Genomic DNA, 22,802 nt, shown 5'->3' with positions numbered 1-22,802 from the left:
GACGTATTTATATCAAAAACAATACACTGAAAAACGAAATATTAAATATCAACGAAAGGAGCGCTTTGCGCTAGTTTTATAAAATGTGTGTAGCATATCGCCAAAAGCGGCCCTTCTATTCTTAATGTAGCTTCCTGGGATGTCACAGTGTGTAGTTTTGCCTTCTGTGTATAGTTCAGGTTCCAAACTGTTTACTGCTTGTAGCCGAATGCAGTAGGCCATGGTCAGCCATGACTGTTGCGGAAGGAGTTGTTATAGAACAGGAAAGTAAAATGGCGTTGTTTGAGAAGGTGAGTGTTATGTTTATGCTGTTTAGTTTAGTAAATAAAATATAAAAAATAAACATATGTACAATATTCTCTTTGTAACTATTTCACTGAACATATTTTTTTGTGTGCAGCAATTTAATTACTATGAATCTTAATGGACTGAGTTTGAAGCATAGGTGTCCTATTATGGCAGTGAAAACTGATTTATTATTATTGATGCGTAATTGTTGTGTTAGAGTGGCAGTGTATTTGAAAGGTGTCTGTATGTTATAAATGACTCCTAATTAGACATCTTTCGACAGAATTGTTTACGTTGGAAGAAGGACTTTGTAAAATTAAGTGAGAGTTACTTTTCTTTATTTTTAAAGCTGATAATTCCGTGAACTGAAAAGTATGACTTGTTTTTTGGGCATTTGCATTAATTTAACTCCATGCTTATGTAACATTTAAAATCTCGATGAAGGAAGGTGTGATTTCATGTATTGCTTTTTCCAAGACCGAAGACAGATTGGTTGTTTAAAATATTTGTTAAGTAAGACTGGATATAATTGGTGTAGCAGTTGTGAATTTGAAGTACTCTATGTGAGTTATGTTCTCATTTTACCTAGTCTTAGGCTAGTATTGTATCATCAGTATTAGTGTTGGGAAAATCATGGTGCTGTAGTGGTGTTTGTTAACCAAAACATTTAATTGAAGGACGTTGGTATGTAGTGCTTCCAGAAAATTGTTGTTCTGTTTCTATAGGTCTAAGGAAATACATATAACATCTGCATGTTTTGTATGCAAAGGAATTATGTGGAAGTGTTTGTAGTTTTTTTTTCTGATTGAGTTTGTTCATCTGTAGTTAAATAAATCTGATGACGATGATGAAGAAGAAGACTTGGAGGCACTTCGCCGAGCCGCATTACAGACACTAGGAAGTAATAAGCCAGCTGCAAATAGTTCAAGCAGTGTCAACAACACATTGCACCTGCCACAACAGATTCCTGTTCCTGGTCCTGGTCCTGGTAGGGTGTATAGGGGAGGAATGGTACGCTCACGACTAGGAAGAAACGTAAGTGGTTGGGTAGATGGACAAAAAATGTTTTGCAAAGGGCAGTAATGTGCCTTAATCTTCACTTATATGGTACCTTGTACCAAAGCTGCAGAAGTATGGTTATCCAGTCTGTACTGACAAACGAGTGGAGACCAGTGTGCAGGATACTGCGAAACAGTGAGGGAGTGAATTTTGCAAGTGGCTGCTTGGTTTGTTGTATTACTGGAACCCTCTTTTATATTTGTCTGTTTATCCCCTTTTTTCTCTGTTCCCCAACAAAATACAAGATTGAAAAGTTGTGATGTATAGAGTACACAAAATTTGAAAAGAATTATTTATATCATAACTAATGGCTGTGATAGGACCACATCATGGCACCATAGATATTGGTCTAACATCATGGGAGCTAGAAAATTCAATATGTACCGCAAAGGATACAATTTGTCATCATTCCAAAGATCTTCAGCAGAATACACTTTGGCCTGACATTATGGCAATTGGTCCCTGCAACAAGGAAAACAGCGTGTGGCCGTTGTAAAGATCAATTGCTAATATTTGGACTTCTTTCTCTTATACATTGTCTGCTTTGGTGCTCAGATAAATGATAAAGTAATTATGGTACCATATTTTTTAGTTTAGAAGATGCACCCAACTTTCAGAAGGAGTTTCAGAGAAAATATACTGTATAGGTACTCCTCAGTTTATGTGACAGTTGTGTTGCTGAGGTTGAAATTGTGTAAATAAAACGTTATAAAGCCCCATCTCCTCTTGCATTTCTCCTCAGCTACCCGTACAGTACTCTATTGATCCTCCTCCCACCTCACTCAGTTGTCCAGCAAACAGTTCACATTGAAGTGAGTGCTTTAGGACAGACACTGGTAGTAGTCTGTATTAGTGCAGTCTGTTGAATTATTGACTGACATGTAGTGTTATGAATGTATAATATGCTTTATGACTAATGCCTGTTGTGTACAAAGTCTTTTTAGTATTTTGTTACTTTGGAGTAGATTTATTGTGTCATTAGTGAGGAAAGACAAAGAAAGAACTGTGCAACAGACTTATTTTGAATTTGATGGGAAGCATATTTGTAATCCCTATTTCTGTTTACATGTACTCACTTCATTTGTTCCTTTTTTCATACAGCCAGTATTTCAGAGACATCGATTGAACTCAAATTTGATTGCAATTGTGCCCATGAGTAATGAACCTTCTCCCAGAAGTGATACTTCTCCCAATCAGAAGACAGAAAGGGCCATGTTAGTAGCCACAAGCACTGGTCCTAAGCTAGAGTTGCCACAACATCGATACTGTAAAGTGGAGACTGATCAGGAAAATAAAGGGGGTGGTCCAGTGGGTAAGTATTTATAGCAATGGTGGAGTGTGACTTTAAAAATTGTTAGCTAAACTCCTTGATGGGATGGAGGGTTGTGAAAATGTTGGCAGTTCACGTCATACTTTGTCTTCCATTATCCACATTTACAAGTCACAACATAGCACATACTTATAACAATGGTTGTGCAATTAAAAGTGGAATTTGAACACATGAGCAAAGTGTATGTTCACAGTCAAGGCTTGGCCAACATCTTTGCTTGGAATGCCATGCACTGCCTCCTCCCCTCAAGCCTACACAAACTCTTTTGTCTGCTAGTGCCTTAGTTAACTAATGACTAACATGAATCTTAACTGACTGGCTGGCTGAAACTGAGTAATGATGCATTTTATTGGATTTAGTCTCCATGCCTTAAGTTAGGCCAAATTCTTTTCAGTTCATCATTTGTCTTGGCTAATTATCCTGCCATTATATGCTATATAGTCTGAACTATTACAGTTTTGTGAAATAAGCCAGAAGCAAGCAAATAAATGCCAACTGATACATTGTGATGCTATTAAGAACTGTAAATTACTGTTATGCAACTAATAATCCATTTATGTGAATAATTGCCAATATTGCCCAATAAGGACATGTGGCATGCATAGGGAAGTGAGTAGAAGTGCATTCAAAAATTTTCTTAGAAATCCTAAAGGCTTGGGACTGTTTGAAAAACCTAGGCATAGATGGGGGAATAATATTCACAAGGCTCATAAAGAAATAGGATCTTTTTGTGAAGACAGTAATAAATTTGAAGTTTGGAATTTCTTGGCCAACTGAGTAACTCACACTTCTAGGAAGGACCTAAAAATTATCATTAAAGTAAATCTGCAGTAGAAAGGACCAATGTTAATGATACAAGATTAAATTATAGTTAACATTGTCTTGTAATATGTGTACTATGAAACTTGCATTTTATGTCTTCACATGGGAAATGTGAAGCACTTTGAATTGAATTATCACCTAGATTATAATACTAATTTGTTGTTAAAATTGTTCCAGTGTCTACAAAATTTAGCAGATATGAAGACTCCAACTCACATTCTTCAGCAGATGAAAGTGAGGATGAAAATGGAACCAGTGATAAAGTGTCTCTAGGTTCAGGTGTTACTGCTGAGCTGGACAATGATCCTGATGTGCTGATGGTGGCTGTTGATGATGAAGAAGACAGTTTAGAAAAGCTGATGAATGAGCTTGAACAGGAAATGAATAGGAGTGACGCAAATGTACATATGAATAGTAATGTAAAATCAAGTTCAGATCAACAGAAACAAAAGAAAACTTTAGCAGCCAAAACAAAACGTAATATCTGTGATACTATAAAAAGTCACAAGAGTCAGGGAGGTGTTTCTACTTCAGAAGTAGTACCTGTTTTATCAAACTCCAGTAACCAAAAGACAAAACAATCTTCACACAGTGGCTCTTTAGAATGTACAAAGGATATGTCAGCTTCTGCGTCACAAATCAACGTGTCTTCTTCATCCATTTCAATTCACTATAAAGACAATATTTTACATGAACGAGACAGAAATGCTAAGTCTGGTAGCATCCCTCAGAAGTCTCATACATCCCCAAAACCTGTTGCTATGTTACGAAAGCAGTTATCACCCATTTCCAGTAGAAAGTCAAGATCAAGATCAATATCACCCCACAGCTGCAGTACATCCTTACCTAAGGGTAGACGATGTGGATCTCGGTCTCCAAGGAGCAGGTTTAGTTACTCTCCTGTGAGAAACCGAAGTCCAAGAAGTCGATACTCCAGATCACCAGTTTATCTTTCAAGATCAAGGTCTAGGTCTCCCATGAGGCCTCTTAAATCTCCAAGAAAGAGATACTCGAGATCTCCCCAACCATGGCATAAACCCATCAGTAATCATGCTTCTAGATTCTCAACTCAGAGGCAATCTCCCAGGCCTAGAAGACCCATATCACCAAGGCAGTCTCCATCTTGGTTAAATCGTATGTCACCACATAGATCTCCTGAATCAAAATGGTGGGCCTCTCCACATAGGTCATTGTCACCACGCTTGAGAAGATCATCGCTGTCACCTCCTCCAAAACGTCTAATATCACCTAGAGCTAGGAGTTCAGTTTCTCCTCGTAGGCCTCTTACACCTTTAAGAAGAAAGATGTCTCCTTCCCCAGCACGAAGGAACCCCTCCCCACCACGAAGATATTCTCCACTTCGGAGAAATCCTTCTCCACCTAGAGGACGTTATTCTCGTTCATTGTCTCGCAGTCCTACAAGATTTATATCTAGAGGCAAGTCACCTCCAGGTAGCAGACCTTTACATCATGGGTCACCTCTCACTCCAAAACGACGGGTGTCGCGATCACCCTCTGTGCGAAGACGTCTCTCTCATTCTCCATACAATAGACTGGCACCCAAACATTCTCCATCTATCCGAAAATTATCTCCTTGGTCACCACGTAGACAACCTCTCAATCAGAGAACTTCCCCTGCTGTTCGGAGATATTCAGCTTCTCCCAGTGGCAAACAGCGGTCACCATCTCCATATAGAAGGCAGAGAAGGCAGTCAAATTCCCCAAATAGAATACCAGCTGTTAGCAGGCTGCCTCCGAGAACTCATTGGTCCCCTGTAAGGGATTTGCATAGACCTTCACAGGAATCAAGATTAAACAACATCCATACAAGGTCGCAGTCTCCACCATTGCTACCACACTTACATCCTGACCCTAACATACATCGTGGTCACAGTCCCAGACATTCCCGGTCTCCACTTCACAGGAGTCACAGTCATACATCAAGCATTAGTCTTAGCCCATCTCCAGAGCGAGGGACCATAAACAACATTCATCGGTATAAATCCCCATTACGACTGCATGTAGCAGAGTACAGGAACCATGCAGTTGCTGGTCTTCAAAGTTCCAAGGAAGGAAATAATGTTAGACTACGAAATCTGCCATCTCCTGTCCCAGTACCTGGGAAGAAGCCATTGAAAACCAGGTCAAGTAAGCGGAAAGAACCAAGAAGAAAGAGGGATAGGAGCAAGGAATATACCAAGAAAGATTCAGATGAAAAATCAAAGGAAGAATTACGAAGTGTAGCAGGAGAGAGTAATCCAGTGTTAGATTCCTCGGCTGTAAAGAACAGTGTTCAGATAAGTGATACTTTGGTTAGTGGTTCAAATGTGGCAGTTTTAGAAGCTCGAAGGCGAAAGTTTGAATCGGCAGGCCCAGTGAAACCTGATGGTAAAAAGATATGCTTAAGAACAACACAGCCACAGCAGCAGATGCAACTGCAGAAAGAGCAGGATAGAAAGATGACTCGCCAGACTCCACCGAAACATATGCCGGAAGTGAACGACAAAGAGGCAGTAACAGCAATTATGACACTAGATGATTCTGCACCATTAGAAACTGGAGAAGACATTGATGAACCTTATCTTGAACTTCAGAGTGCAGATCTGTGGTCAAGTGAGGAAAGTGACTCAGACAATGAAGCACGATTCAAGTCGAGTGCACGAATTCAAGTAGCTGAAAGTGAAAAGGTAATACTAATGCTAATGTTTTATGTTATATAATGTTGCTGTTTAAACTGTAGATGTTATGCAGTGATGTATGGAATAGACAATCATGAATGGTCAGTATGTAACATTTTGGATAGAAATGGTCGTGGTCTATCATTTACCTATAGAGAGACTGCGGAAATCCACAAGAAATCTCAGTTGAGATAGCCAGTAACAGGGCCAAGATTTGAACCGGGTACCTCCTGGCTACAAGTCTGTAGTGAATTGGTACATCATAATTGTTTTTATTACTTTTATTAGTGTTTTGAATTGTTCATCAGTAGAATACAATTTATGTAATTATTAACTTTCTCAAGCTTGGAAAAGTATTGTCCGCGAGCCATGAAAGTAGGCAGCGGTTGCTTGTGTGACGGGGAAAGTTCTGCGAGTACGAGTGTACTGAGCCAATAGTAATGCATTTTATTAATCTGTTGAATACCAAAATGAGTGAGGGTGTTACATTTTTATCTCAGAATTTGGTATTTACACAAATTGGGCATCATTTTTCTCATGTGTGTGTTAATTATATAATTTGTTAGCTGAATTATTGTCAAATTGGTAACAGTTTTTACAATTCAAATTTGTGATTATTTTTCCAGGTTGAAGTACCATTTACCAAACCGCTTGGTCAGACTAAGCCGGTTGTACGTAAGGAAGAGGTATTGACAAAGCGTAAAAAATCATCATCAAGAAAAACTAGTTCAGGAGATAAAGTATATGAAGATGCTAAAATGAAAAAAGGTGAGAGATCCATTACTCCATGGAGAATGAAGTAGTAGTTTGCAATGTGCTTCATTACATAGTTACATATACAGTAAAACCCCTCAAGTTGGACACCCCTATATCCTGGACACCCCTCTATATTGGACACTTTTAATTGGAACCGGCGAATATCCTATAATTTTACATGTCCACAATACCCTATATCTTGGACACCCCTTTTGTTGTAAGTTGGACAGGTGCATGCATGCATTTAGCTTCATTGCTTTTATGGGAAACGTCTGCAGTTAGTATTTTGTTATTTTGAATTTCTGACTGATGAATGCCTTCTACCTGAGGATTTACTTATGGTTGAGGGTGTGAGACATTGAACACATCATTGGAATGCAGTGATAGTTATTCTTTTGTTGAACCCTTCACTGGACTACAGTACGTATTGCTGGTACAGTTTTAACTTTGTCAGTACTGTGCTTGCAACTGAGTTAAACAGTGTTAACAAATGGGAACGGTATGCTTTCGCTCATAATCAACCAGGAATAGTTGAAGCTTTATTCGGATTGAGGCAAAAATTAGAAAGAGGATGGACAAATTCAAAGATAAAAGCAAAAAAGCAGTGTCTTGTGACACCTTTTTACAAGAGATAAGTGACATCATATGTTGAGCTAATGCTGTAAGTACAATTAAAAAAATACATTCTGAACATTTAAAATTTCATTGAGGCTGGGGTGTAATGTGCAATCATGAGGGTGGGTTTCAGAAGATTATTATTATTATTGTCATTAATTCTTAATTCAAGCAAGCCTACAGTAGATGGATTTTGTAAGTAAATAGATTACATTGTCGGTAAACGTAAAGTATTGGTGTCCTTCCCTTTGAGCTTATGCCATGCAAATTTAATTTAGTGAAAACAAAATTTGTAAAAATTTAATTTACCCCTTTGATTCTTCTTATCAATAATTTACTTTTTGGGAAGGGCTCCATCATACTTTACAATCACCCCATTGTCATTCCACCACAATTTGAAAGGATGATTTTTCACCTTTCCCTCTATCCTGGGCACCTCTGTAAGTTGGACACATTATCGTGGAACCGCAAGTGTCCAAGTTAGAGAGGTTTTACTGTATAACATTTTCCATGCTATTAGTAAAGGTTCATATTTTCAGGCCTTTGTTTCATTTTAGAACAAGTTCTTGGTGTTAACAGATTTGTAGATCACATTGTAAATATAATATTGTTCATTAAGAATATTTGAATGTTGGTATGGAGGTCTCATGCATATATAACATTAGTTATTCCCAGAGACCAGCTAAGATTCAGGTCAGATAGAAAGCCTGTAACCTGGGACTGAGGGTATGAAACAGCCTGGCAATTCTTTCTTAGTCTACATTATTAGGCTTTGCTGTAAAATGGTAGAGGATAAGAAAAAATAAATAAAGTTCCAGGTGTGACAGTGAAATTTCTATGAAGCATAGAACAGAAGACAAATGGAGACAATTAGAAATGTTGAAAGATGATCAGACTAGAAATCAAGGACATTTTGAATGAAGCTGGAGTAAATAGGTTGAAATTCTATGTATATGTGTGGAATAGAACAGGCATTACCTAATACAGACAGATGAATGATCACAATTCCTTTTACAGGCTTGGAAAATGTGAGATCCCAGGTTGGTGATTCACAGCAAAAAATTAAGAAAGGTACAGGAAAACAGCATCAGTGTGAGAAGGAAGTACAGAACAAGGCAGAAGGTGCAGCCAACAACTCTAATACTGTGGATTCTAAATTGAAGCATTCTACAGGAGATGGAAATAATGACGCTGTAGAAGAGTTGGTAGCAAGAAGCAGGGAGGGAGACCTCCGTGCTGAGCTCAGCAGGAGGAGGGCTGAGAGGCTCACAAAGGTCAGCTTATATGATCTCTTTAAGAGTAAGGTGGACCATTTCTGGCTTATAAAAGTTTTAAATTACCTTTTTTGTGTGGAGATCTGTACTGACAATATTATCACGTCTAGAGAACTTTTATAATAGTTCGTCAAGTGTACTTAATAAGTAAAAATTGTCATTTAAACCAAGAATTGAACCATGATCTCTTATGACACCTTTAAGTACTTTAGCAGTTATGTAATTGAGACAGTGTATTGGAGAATGGCAGCACTGTCCATCTATAAACCTTTGTGCTATGAGTCACAAGTTACTCTAGGTATATGTTGAAATTTCCAGTTTCTGTACTTCACCATAAGTTTAAGTGCTAGTAGCTGCAAGTGTGAGGTCTCAACAGGTGTCCATATAATTTACTGACTTCTCTGTTTTTAACACTAGTACAAGGAGGGCCAAAACATGAGGTTTGGTTGAGGAGTAATAAAGTATATTTTAATGTGAAGTGTGTTAATGAAATTTCTCTCTGTATAGTGTACTACATAGATCTTGGGACTTCATCAAAGCATTGAAAGAATCTTGTTTGTTCTAGGCGGGATCTCTTCATGAGAGTCTTCCAGCAAGACTTCTCCAGTCAGCCTTTGAAGGAGTTGTTGGAAAGTAAGTTGAAATTTTAAAGAACTGAATTTTGTAAAATAAATTTTTTTATTTCTTCAATAGACATTTAATAGGCCTGGGTGCATCATAAATTATTTAGTTTCCCAATGTTACTGCTAGGTGCTTCTTTCTAGAAAGGTTCTGTAATATGAGATTTAAGACAGTTTGTTATGTATTGATGCATATATAGGTCATGCGAGAAGTGCTGGCACTTGCACAAAGGACTGACTTTGGTCGTATGAGATGGGCCTGTCCGAAGCACGCACTAGAGAGGTGTCAGCTTTAGTTGGTTTGTAGCTCTAGCTGTGTTTAGATCGGTGCATCACCGCAGCTGAGGCTGTGTGACCCCCACTACTACTATTACTGAACTCCACTTTCTTGGCTTACACATCGCACATTTAGGTGTCATGACTATTCGTGCGACCTGTATCTATAATCTTGTGTGAATTTTATAGTAGAAGAAAGATAAATAATACATTTATAATCATTAATTGTTAAAAGCTTAGTGTTATAATTAACCCTTAAGTTTCCTAGCTTTATTAAACAGCAGTTGGAACTTTAAAGGTTCATGTTTGTAATATTGGAAGTTGTGGAACACTTTATGCGGGGAAGTGAAAATATTCAAACAAAATTTGATGGTTTTGATATCTGTTTTTAAGCATTGTAGTATTGCTGGGAAAATTAACATGCTATGATAAAGCAGAAAACTCTTTTGTATTTATATGATAATTTTGACACTTTGCCGAGAAGATGATACAACAAATAACGTTGGTTAACATCGACCAGTCTACACAGCGCAACAACCCAGAAGACAGAAATCTTCAAATAACAGTATAATTTATTTTGTAACAACTGAGACGTTCTGTTAAATTTTCAGTGGTAAAATTAACTTGTGTTTTGAAAGTCAAATTTAATTTAACCTCATGGCTATTGAACACTTGTTATGTGTCGTTCAGCTAACTGTCCATCAAAGTAACATTTTTTGTTATGAAATGTAAGAGATTTCCTTTCAGAAGCTTATTCTGATTGATTTCAGGAAAGGCATTAAACGTATTGAAAGAGAGGACAAGTCAATTGGTGGCAAAAGGACAGAATCAAAGAAAGGCAAGTTATAAAATAATTACAGTAGTGATTGTAGCTGAAATTAGCTATTTTAGTTTAATGAGGGCCAGTTATCTGGATTTTGAGCAAAGTACTAGAACTTAAGAAATACCTGGTATCCTGTAAGATACAGGAAGCAAATTTATTGCTTTTGTTCCTTCTTCATTTAACATAAAGTTACAGATATCTTTTGTGTTATTTGTATGAAGCATATGGTAAGAGTGTGGGCGCATGGACTTCATTAAAATTCACATAGATTTAAATTAAAATGTAGTTGTGGAGCCCTTTACCACAGAATAGTGTCCAGAAATGTTCCCCTTCCTTCACTAATTCTCAGCTTTTGTATTCTTTGTATGCAACCTAGTAATATTGTATGCTGTTCACTTGATTTAACCAATTGAGCTTTTGGTAATAACTCTGAAGTGGACTGAAGAAATTTAGGATTTTATCATGCACAATCTTATTTTACAGAGAAAAATGATGTGCGGCGTGTCCTGGTATTAAAAAGGCCAGCTGTAACAGAAAGAAGAGTTGCCTCAATTAGTGTTACAATTCCTAAAGGTCTGTATTTGTGCTAGTATGAGCTTATATGTTATGTTTAAGTGGTATTGTTAAAAGTTTTGCACCCAAGAAACATATAAAGATAAAAATTTGTCACTGTGCTGATTTAACTGTTTAAGTCTGTAAGGTTCTAAATGGACTATCTTATGAAATTTTCAGTAAGATGTGAGGTCCATAAATTGCAAACAAAGTTCGATCATCCCTTGGCCAAGTATATTACAGTCCAGCAAGTGGCTGTGATGCAGTAGTGTTTGGAGGAGGCATTGATCATCTGCACACAGCTTATTGATGAGCATGAATCAGCAGCATGCTGCATTTATCATTTGTCATTAACAGTAATGTATGGAGTGGTGCCAGTTTCTGTATCTGTCTAGCACCATGGCAGAGACAAGACAAAATGTTCTGTTACAGTAAAGATAGACCATAATGCTTTTGTTGGATTTGATTAAATTTCATTGTATGTACTATTTTTGTTGTTGTTGTTTGCACTGCATAGAAGAACTGGCTTTGACTTTGTTACTGTAACTGGATGGATAAACAGGTATTCATTAATTAAAAATGAACATTCTGAGCATTGGTGTTCAGCCCACTGTTACACAGGTTCACTGTGCACACAATGCATAAATGTTATTTTGGATGGGAGTAATGGGCAGAGCAGATACAGAGCAATGTACTGTCATCCTTCTTAACCTCCACGTTAAGGTGCCAAGGTAAATGATGTGGACAGCATTTGTGGGGTTTTGGTCGTGCATTAGTAAAATGTACGTTAATGTGAATTACACCAATGATTTTTCTCTCTGTATAATAAGCTGTACAAGTATTTGGACTTTTATTTTAAACCTTCACATGTTGTATATTTCATATTAGAACTGTTTCTTCTTTAATGTGTAGAATCCAAACATGAATTGAATGTGGATTCCCCACCCACAAGGATTCCTATTAGATTGCGACTGGGCCGGCCTACTCCAGGGTCCCCTCCAGAGGATCGTTTAATGCCTAGAAGGAGAAATCGAAAGGTGAAGCTGAAACGTAACGTGATGCTAGGCCCTAGGCCTGATGACAAGGTAAAGTGCTGCACCACTGTTAGTTCTTCACAGTTCCTCTGTATCGTCCTCTTCCTACATGCACACAATATGGCATCCAGATCCCATCCACTGTTTACCTTCTGTGTTGGAAAGGAACATGCAACCTTTTGTGTTTCAGTCCACATCAACTTTAAAATTATGAAATTTTCTGTCACTAGCTTTTGAAGGTTTTTGAATATAGCTTTTAATGATAAATTAATGAAATTCTTGAAAGGCAGGAATTGCAATGTGTATGTTTATTGCTATATATTCTTCACATACTAAACCATATCTTATATTCCATTTGGAATTCTATAACATTCCAAGGTGTATGCAACTATTATGACTCTGATAACCGTATACTTATTAGCTATATTTTGTAAAAATGTGTTTATTTCAGGGAGAGGGTTGGAATAATCATTTAATTTCAGAGGGCTTGATCAACAGGAAGTAATTAATAGAGCCAAGTGATACTGTTTGAATGGCATATGCATTAGGTAGTGAAGGTGCAAAACCAAGCATGTTTTTGTACAGTCACATAACTTTTGCATGATACATGAGTAGGAATAATCATAAGACGTTATTTAAATTTAATTACTGGGAAGAGTGAAGTAACGATTACAATTTTTTTGTACTTGGTAAGATTTCAGATATTTAATAGTGACAAATGAAGAAATGTGTCTTATAGGCAAAGCATGCATTTTCTGATAAGATTTATGTGTCGGTACCCCATACACAGAATTAGTTCTATCATGCTCATGTATTAGGGCTGTAAGAGATGGAAATGAAAGTATGATTCAGGTATGTAGTAAGCTACAAACTTCAGTTTTGCTTGTTTAAAGATAAGCATGAAGCACGTAAAATTACCGGATTGTATACGTATAAATGATTCAAGTTTATGTTTGAGCATTGCCAGATAATTAGAAATGTATGATTCACATATGAATACATTTTGTTTAGTTCAATATTTTTACCTGTTAATACTGGTCTCCAATTTTGGGCTATGTAAGACAGTAGGATGTGAAATGAATCATCAGAATTTGAAGAAAACGTGATTCATACTATCTGAGATTTAAGATTCTCGTAGCGGTGCAGATGTCAGTTGTGCCCTTCTGGGTAGTGATGTGTGGTCTGGAAATGACTTCCATTGTTTCAGAGGAATGTATTACATGATATGTACTAAAATACAGAGGGAAGGTTCGTGGGATCAGATTTTCATGGTAATGTAGCAGTCTGAATGACACTTAATTTATAGTTTCGCTGTGTAGTATTCAGTTTCCTGTCTATAAAGTCATCCTTAATGCAGAGGATTTTTATGTGTAGTAAAGGAAACATACTGAGTAGTTCAGGATTTGGAAGGATGTAGTCATGATCTGTTACGGCAGAAAAATTTCAGGGTTGCTGGCCAGACTTAACAACTGAACGTCAGTTTAATGGTCTGCTAGTTCAGTGCATGGCCAGCTGGATTGCTATGAGAGAACAAGGAAGCAGATTAACAAATAACGGTAGGAGTGTGCAGACACGTTTTTGGAATGAATGAAAAGATAGTTCTCTGACATGAAAGTGGAAGAACACTCAGGGGGCAAGATGGGAACAGCAGATAAGAAAGATGTCACACAGAAGGAAGGAAGAAAGAAAATAAATGAAGAGTATTAATTTTGAGAAGACAGAGATAGATGGAGAGGCTTGGTTGTCAGGCAACCCACATAACGTTGAAACGTCTTAGGAAGGAAAGGGACGTAAGATGGGGTCACACATAAATAAAACATTTTAAACTAATATTGAACTTTTTCATAGAATGTGTAATGTTTTATGCAGAAGAGTTTACTTTTTTATCTAACCACCATGAACTTAAAATGTATTAGAGGCATTTTGCTGTTTGTTGTGTCAGTGTGTGTGACTCACATATGCCTCTGTTGACTGACATCTGTTAGTTGTTTAGCTGATCTGGGGAAGTACCAGATTTCTGTACTGAACTTGAATTTCTTTACTCCAGTGCTCAGAAATTGAGAAGGCATAGATTCTGAAGTGCAGAGTTTTTCTCCTTGATTAGGTCAAGGTAGGTCAGTATCTATATGGACAACGAACTATAAATAGCTTCAGAAACAAAATTGTAAGTATAGTGCAAAATGTTTTGGAAAAACATCATGGCTCATTAGGAATCATTCATTATGAGAGAAGTGCTGAGGAAAAGCCCTTGTTTCTTGCAGTACTTTCCAAAGTAAGTAAATACTTTTAGTTTATGTGTGAGTTTATGGCCAATAAAACACAGAATAATTTATTAATTTTGTATGAAGGGGAGGTAAACATAATATTTTTCTATTTTATGGGATGCTGGATTAAGTTCTGGTGCTACTAATTTAAGATATAATTTCACATATTTTTTGCTGTAATAAGTGAAGTGATTTCAGGTTTAAATATGCTTTTAAGATTTCTTGCTGGAAACCAAGAGTGAATTATTGAATCATATTTGAAACTTAAATTCTAATAGAATTAATGCAAAACTTCAAAATTGATTTGCCTTTAAAGTTTCAGATGATGTCTTGTTCAGAATAATGACCCAATTGTATATCATACTTTCTTTTCCTACCTTTCATTGCTCATGTATCATCATCACATAAATTGTAAGGATTTGTGACGGATGTATACCTGCCTGACCTGGTGAAAATAATGATTCAGTATCATACTGTTGAAGGATGTATTCAAAACTTGTTGCCCAAGTAAAACCTTGTTAATCCAAAATTTGGAATAGCAATATAACTGAATTTAGTGATCTGTTTTCTTTAGATTAATTTACAGAAAACTCACCTTCAGAGCAATAGCCAAAACATAGGATAAATGCGAGAAGCAAAAATAACTGTTCTTTTGCGCTTCATGTAGGCTGTTAAGGGTCATCCAAGGATCCACCAAGTAACCAACAAACTTTGTTATTGAGGAAGTAATAATAAAGCCAAAATTGTGAGAATAAAGGCACACTCACAAGAAAATTTAGAAAAAAATATTTCTTCACCTGCTAAGCATGAAGATCCCAAGTAATGCAAGCTGAGATGTGTGGAAAACGTTTGCCCACCATTTTTGCATGTTGGATTCTTGTAGCCAGTTCATCTTTTTGTCGTGGTATGAAGAATCTTGTTGCAGCAGTAGGGCACCATCTAATCACTACTTGATTCGTCAGTATCTCCCTTAATGAAGCCTGGTTCAGGATATTAGCCTTCTCTGTCATTGAGCCTTTGTGTGAGCACTCTAGGCTCCAAAGCAGTTTCCAACCTCAGAAGAGAAAATACAGTACCTGCTCCTGCCACCAGAGTGAGTATAGAACTGTGCTGCGTCCCCCCAAACTGGCCAAATTCCAGTAAAAAAAAAAATCTATTATAAGTGAAATAAAATCTGGCTAGACTTGCTGGCTGCTTACAAAATCAGTTTAATATTTTGTTTATCACTTACTAAGCTAAATGTATGAAGTGCATTAAGTACTTTTTGATCTTACAATACACATTGAAATTTCTATAAAAGTACGGTTGACTCACAAGATTTTACTGTGACAAACCCTTTTGCCTGATATGCTGTTGAAATAATTTCACAAAGACAACATACTTTAAGTCTTACACTAATGTACACATTTTATTTATAAATTATTTGTGCTAACCTTGCCCTACCCCTGTAACCTATCATAATGATAATCTATTGCAGTATTATTTGAACCAAGGACAGTAACAGCTCATTTAATTTGTGGCATATATTTCTATATGAACCTTCCTTTTTTTCAGTAGTCTGTGTTCTTGTTTCATACAGATCATTTACATGTTCAAGTAAGTTTTTAGGGATGATTATGACACTTATTAGTAATCAGTCCATAACATTGTGTATCATTGTTATATTCTGTAAGTAATTTCTTCCCTTTAGTTAATTAGTCTCTTCATGAGGGGATCCAGAGTTTTAGTCATTGTTGTGGATCACCATTATTGTATGGGTTTAGGGGATTTAAGTCCCCTTATAATGGGGCTGCTGGAAAGACTTTAACTCCAGGAGCTTTATCAGTTTAATGGGGCGCTACTGCAACACATTCATCTAGACTGTGCATAAGCGATGTCGCACAGATGGTGAAGGTTAAATCAAGCCATACCTAATATTTACATTTATAGATGCATTATATTGATAAATTGGGCTGTTTGATCATTGTTATCATTGACTGTCTTCTGGGATGTTGCACTGTTTAGTTGTGTAGAAATTGACTGTTGTTTCAGAAGTGTGTAACTGCTGCCATCTTCAGAGTGATGATTTGCAATTCTTATCTGAAACTGGTAACTTTTGTTACCATATAAGGTTTTTTTTCAAGTATTGGTAGAAATTAAGTCTCTGGAACTATTTTAAGAGTTGTACATTGAAAGGTGTTCCAACTTTTTCTGTGTTGCAGTAAGGCATGTAAAGCACTTTTTCTCTTAGGCTGCAATAATTGCATTAGAGAACTGCAGTATTGACTTATACACAAAACTATGTGTCCATGCCGAGCTATTTTTACTCTGAAAATGTTCACGTGAAAAGCATATCACATAATTTCATTGTAATGATAGTGTACAAGGTTTCAGAGAGTCATTTGTAACATTGGAACTGAATTTTATTGCATGTTCATAATGAAATGTTTTATCTTTCAGTGATTTGATTTTTGAAGTTATGTCAAGATCTGTTTATCTCTAATTGTGGTTGAATTAGAATTTTGGACCAATTGCCATATAGAGAAATAAACAAGCTTCCATTTCTGTTCCAGTAGCATTCAGAATGCTGATGAAGTTATGGAATTTTGTTACTACAACAGAAATGCTTGTGTAATTTGCAGTAGACTGTAATATTCTCATTAGCCATGCAAATTGAACTAAGCATTTCCTTTGCTTTTTCTTGGTGTGGTGGGTGTAATCAATCTAGCATTTGAGATGCTAACAAATATTGCAACAAATGTGTATGCAGAAAATGTCACACATATGTGACTTTTGACACTTTGGTAACATTTCAGTCAAGTGCATATCTTATATTTAGGAACATATGTTTAGTTTATTTCTGAAGATTATTGTCCTGGTTAGTGTTCCTCATAGTTTCAGTTTACAAACTATATATTATAATAGTATTTAAAATAAATTTAATTTTTGCAATATAAGATTTATCACTAGTGATTGTGTTGACTTTGAGGCTGAGTACTAGTCAAAGATTATACATATTTTTTAATTATTAGTATTTCTTATAGATCATTTGTTTGCAGTACATATTGAAAAGGAAAAACAGTAAAAAAGTGATGATAGTGTCAAGTTGAAATAAAACGTAGTGAAGAAACGCCATAGAAATGTTTCCATTAAACTGTTAATCAGCCCCAAATTCCTGTCACAAGAGATACAGGCACAGCATTAAGAATAGCTGATAGAAACATAGAAGCATTCTTTATCTTGAAGAAAAGCAACAGTAGTCCCTCCTTCCAAATGTTTAATTCAGTGTCTTGGGGAAAACAATTCTGAAGTTTCCTGTTATTGTGCAGTAAAACCACTGACTACTTGAAGTAGATTACTTGCGATTCACATAGTGAAGACGAAGTGGATTGTTTTTTAGAAGGTGGTCCTATTTTTTTATTTTATTGCTGTGTTCCCAGCTGGGTTTTTATGAATGAATGTTGAAAAGATACTTTCTTTGCATTATGTAAATGAAGAAAAGTTAAGTAATATAAGAACATGAAATGTGATGTATATGAAACTGTAAACAGTAATCACTTCTAATTTAAGTGGCAACTTGTTCCAAAATTAAATTGTAAACAGTGTGAACTGATAATTGAATGAGTGTTCGTACCTTAGTGTCGCTGCCATGGTTGTGATTGAGGTCAGAGAAATGTTTGTCATGCTGTGGCAGCCAGCAGCAAAGTATCTGGGAGTTTTAAAAATTATGGAAATATGTTCTGTGTAGTTGCTGCATTTCTAAATGTACATGCATACCAACTAATGAAAGGCTGTATCATTATAGATTTTTAGTTTCCCACTAAAGAGTGCTCATATTGCTGTATTGATCATAATATTATAATGTAAGACTTTTTTCCTTTCATTTTAGATGGTTTCACCATGAAACCATTCTTGAACTGGTGTTTTTAATGATAGACATGACAAGTTACATATTAAATGACTTTCTGTAGATGATGTAATGGTTCAGTCTTTGAAATTTGTTTTCATTATAATTTGATGCAAGTCTGCATGGAGCCAATCTGTCAAACAGAACTCAATTTTGTGGCTTATATTTTTGGCATTCTTTAATTTTGTTTAAATGTGAGATCACTTTTCACAAGTAACAAACTTTTTATGTGAATATTTATTCCCCCAAAAAACACAAGTATTAACATTGTAAAAACATTTGGATATCCAAATTGATGTAAAGTATATGATATGCCTTCATTAGTGTGGATTGATGGTCTTGAAATGCCAGTATAAAATAACATTTTTTATTCTGTGTTTTACTTGATCCTGGCTTGATTGATAGCAGGTACAGAACTTTAACTTGGTGGAAGAATTTTAAAAATATTTAAATCTCAGTACAGTGTGCATTTAGCTGTCTTCATTGCTCGAGTGTAAGCATTATAATGCAGTTTTTTTTATTTTACATATTTATTTCTGCTTATACATTTATTCTCAAAATATATTCATCAACGTTTATTGAGACGGTAAGTTTCCCAATGCCAGTCTGTGGAAAAATTGTGGGATACGTGTTATGTAAAATATTTATGCAGAACTTAAAGAAGTTTTATTCTTCGAGTTCACTGTTAATCTCTGAATTGTTGAACATTAAATGCTGGAAGGAAAATTTTTAAAATTTAAGAAATTCCAATGTGTGTGTGTATATATACATGGTTTTCTTTTGTCTTTTTAATGCACATTTGTATGTGAGATATCTGTTCCACAGTTGACCAATTCCAGAATTACTGTATTTGTGAAGGTTTAGGACATGTTTTGTAATGTTAGGGTAAGTTTGCTACTTCACAGAGGGGAATATCATGCATTTAATATGCGTTTGAATAAAACTTGTTAGACAGAATGTGGATTCCTGATATAGAAGGCTCAAGGAGCCCAGTGCAAAAGAAAGAATGTTTAAATTGGACATGGATCTGAATGCCTTTTATGATCAGATTCCAAGCATTCCGACAGTGCTGAAAGTTGCAAACACTGGTGTCCACATTTCATTGATTTTGAATGTAATATCTCCTGCAAATTGGTTCAGAACTTACATATTTTCATATGCATGTGTATCGTCTTCCGAATATTTTATTATGTGATTCTTACAATTATTTTGGAAATATTGTGAAATTCCTTAAAGTAAGATTTCGTGTTTAGTTGTCTGAGGACGATCAAATAATTTAGCACATCTTCTTGTATCAGATAAGTTTCCGATAGTTGTTACTGAATCAGAAAAAATTGAGGATTGGTGTATTGTTAATGTCTCCATTAAGATATAGTAGTAGCAGCAGCAGCAGCAGCAGTGGTAGTAGCAGTAGTAGTAAATTGAAATTGTTTTCATGATCAAAGGAACATCTTAGTCTCATTTTAAGTAGTTTATTTAATGTATTTTGGAAACATGAACACATGACTCATGATCATGAAGCTTGGTGAGTGCAACATTCAGACAATAAACCATTGGCATGCTACTGATTTATGCTGTAATTTTATCACACAGTTGTATCCAAAATTTCAAAATCTTTTACTGGCAGAAGATTTTTCCTCTAGCCTCTGCATCCAGGCTAACTCTTGGGCCCACCCAGTCTCCTATCCAGCGGGTACTGGGTTTCTTTCCCAGGGGTAAAGCATGGCTGGGGCATGACACTGACCACTCAACCCTATCTAGTGCCAAGGTTAAGTATGGGTAGGAGCTATACTTCCTCTCCCCTCCCCAAGCGCCTGCATGGTGTGTAGTGGGACAGCTTTACTTTTTATTTTTTACTGTTGTCAATAAAGACATTTTACCTCACCTAAAGAAGAGTTGTTAGACATCTGATGCAGATAAACATGAACCAAGTAAGGGGTTATTGCAGTCTGTTGTTATGGGCTTTGTAGCTTAAACATTTGCAGGAGATATTATAACTCACTGTGAATTAAACTGTGAGCATCAGGTAGTGTTTCTTGAAACATTCTGAAAATAATACATGTAACAAATTGTGTCTGCATCAAAATGTGTCCAACATTTTTACAGTTCATTGTTTTGGTAGCTACAGAAGTGAAGTATGTGGAATCATTGGTGTTTATGTGAGAAGGGTCCAGTGTCTGGTGATGTTTACTGCAGTGAAGAAAATGAATTTATTTATCTTTTCTCAGTAGCAGGTACAGTAAAATACATTTTGCACATGTCATTGTGATATTGCAGGTAACTGTTCGTTGAAGAAGCGTTTTCTTCTTGTGGGTTTTTGTATGTTACTGTAAGATGGTAAACTATGCAAATTTCAGAATATTTTAATAGTGAATTTCTATAGCTCTGTTGCTTTGTGGTAATTTTAAAATAATTGTATTAGATTTTCATGAGGAGATAGTAGACAGGTAAAAATCAGGAACGTACCAGAGTGTAGGATGCTAAATTTAATTATTCTTTAACACTTAATTTAAGTGAAGTAATTGTATATACATTTTCAGTTTTCCCATAGTGGTGTATGTACATCCATGACTGTACATGTTTGATTATGATTTTTACGTTGCTTTTGTATGTAGTATGAGGTCATGGTCTATTATAATTGCGTATAACATTTTGTTCTTTTCAACTTGAAATTTGTTAATACCATGAATAAGTAGGACAGCTGAAGGCAACAGGAATATTTCATAACTTACAGGATATCTTGCTTGTCCGCATTGCCAGCCTGATTTATTTCCAAGTTACATTTGATATATTTTATGCTTTTAATCACCATAAAACCAAATGTCTTTTTCTGTCTTGACTTCAGTCATGTCAGACTGTTGGATGTTTGTAACGTATTTAAAACAAAATATGAACTGCTTGATTATTAATATTATAAAATGCAAATAGAAACCAAAAGTGGAAAGGCACTGATCAGCTGATACCTCTTACTCATTGACAGAAATTTTATGTCACAGGTTTGCTGTAGTAGAAACAAACATTGAAGGCATATAAAGTACGTAGATAGTCTTTCATTCTGTTATAAATACTTCCTTCAGTTTTCAGGAAACAAGTAACTAATAATGCTAAGGAAACTGGTGCAGAAAACTGTCAGTGATGTTATTGCGTAGGTAACATTCCACCATGATTTCAGAACCACAAAGAATGTGTTACAAATATAGTGGTTACTATTTTATGTTGCGATGATGATATATTTGTAACTATGCATTCTTTGTAGTGGCAGTGTCATGTAATGCTTTTTTTTCCAGCTGTTTTATATTTTCAAGACATTATATCAGTTTCATGAGGTTTGATAGAAAATGGTTAGATTATGCACAGCAGACATCACATAGTAAATTTTGTCAAACCATGTACTGCGTATACTGCATTATTATGAATGTGTGCAAATTGTACGTTAAAGTTTTGTCAATGAATTTGGTGTACTAAACCACTTCAGGTTGTCATAAAGTGAAGTATCTTGAAAGAGTATATGTAAACACAGACCTAAGCTGTCTGCAGTAGTCTGAATATAGTTGTGAATATATAGTGGTACAATGCATTCTCAAGCAGTTGGACCCTTTTCACATGAAGTGCCTCATTTTGTTTAATTTTGCATGCTGTGCTGATTACTTCTGATATTATTTTCTATTTTTGAGATTGGGTTGTGTGAGGGAGTTAATTTCTTGTGTGTTTTGTTTTAAATGATCTAGGTGTAAACTTGGAATGAGCATTCAGCCTTGTGTGGATTCTGCTTGTCTTGAAAGAAAAAAGAGAAACATGAGAGAAAAAAGAAGACCAAAAAAGTGAAAGCATCAACATGAATAAAAGAACAGAACTGATGCAAAACAAAAAAAAATGTATTTTTTAAAAATGTAAATGAATGGAGCTCTCATGAAATGACTTAAATATTAATAATGCCTGATAAGTTTAATATGCATTTGAATGTGTTTATTTGATGGTTAATAAGTAAAAAAATAGGTGTTTTTTCTGTTTGTATTCCATTATGTCTGTAATGTAATTAATCATGTAAACAAGTGTTCCTTTGTGTCACATTCATTAAATCAGCAGCGAACAATTGTGCATTTGAATACAAAATGAACCTCACGAAGATCATGTAGTTCCACTTTTCAGTAGTTGCTAATTTTACTTACAGTGATTTGTTCATTGAGCAATAATTTTAAAAAAGACCATTTAATTAATACAGCAGTGTAAGTGATTTACTTTAAATGGTAGATATTATTTTTTTTTTTTCTGTACGTATTTCAGGACGCTATGTAACAGTGTGTCTTGCTTCATTTCTCCAGCCAACTCATATGTTCATCAGATACTTCTGCTATGAGAAACATGTGAATATGTATATAACTTTGTAAATATATAGTTTTGTACAAATATATGATTTTATATTATTTAATAGATGTGTTTCATTCATAGAATCAGGCTCCAAAGAAAAGGTGAAGAGGAAATTTGAGTCTGCAGTAATAAGTTGCTGAGTTTTAAGGTACTATAC

At 35.6% G+C, this 22,802-nt stretch overlaps 1 protein-coding gene across 1 annotated transcript; it reads left to right on the top strand.

The window, feature by feature from the left end:
* Positions 1–185: 185 nt before the first annotated feature.
* On the top strand, positions 186–22,706 carry LOC110838501 (uncharacterized). Its single transcript, XM_022081756.2, has 11 exons — positions 186–290; positions 1,114–1,323; positions 2,449–2,659; positions 3,677–6,186; positions 6,804–6,945; positions 8,566–8,822; positions 9,388–9,455; positions 10,489–10,556; positions 11,025–11,114; positions 12,006–12,178; positions 22,006–22,706. Exons 1-11 carry the CDS (start codon positions 231–233, stop codon positions 22,009–22,011), a joined length of 3,795 nt encoding a protein of 1,264 aa, XP_021937448.2. The 5' UTR covers positions 186–230; the 3' UTR covers positions 22,012–22,706.
* Positions 22,707–22,802: the final 96 nt, after the last annotated feature.

This window comes from Zootermopsis nevadensis, unplaced genomic scaffold, assembly GCF_977971745.1.
Source record: "Zootermopsis nevadensis isolate Lab colony 2312 unplaced genomic scaffold, Znev_1.0 Znev_ptg000024l, whole genome shotgun sequence".
In the NCBI taxonomy this organism is placed as follows: domain Eukaryota; kingdom Metazoa; phylum Arthropoda; class Insecta; order Blattodea; family Termopsidae; genus Zootermopsis; species Zootermopsis nevadensis.
This window is presented reverse-complemented; position numbering and strand designations above follow the sequence as displayed.

Excerpts from the sequence above, each read along its gene's own strand:
- LOC110838501 (XM_022081756.2), top strand. The coding sequence starts at position 231 with ATGACTGTTGCGGAAGGAGTTGTTATAGAACAGGAAAGTAAAATGGCG. Across the intron at positions 10,557-11,024 it reads AAGGACAGAATCAAAGAAAG|AGAAAAATGATGTGCGGCGT; the intron begins GCAAGTTATAAA and ends CTTATTTTACAG. Across the intron at positions 11,115-12,005 it reads TAGTGTTACAATTCCTAAAG|AATCCAAACATGAATTGAAT; the intron begins GTCTGTATTTGT and ends TTTAATGTGTAG.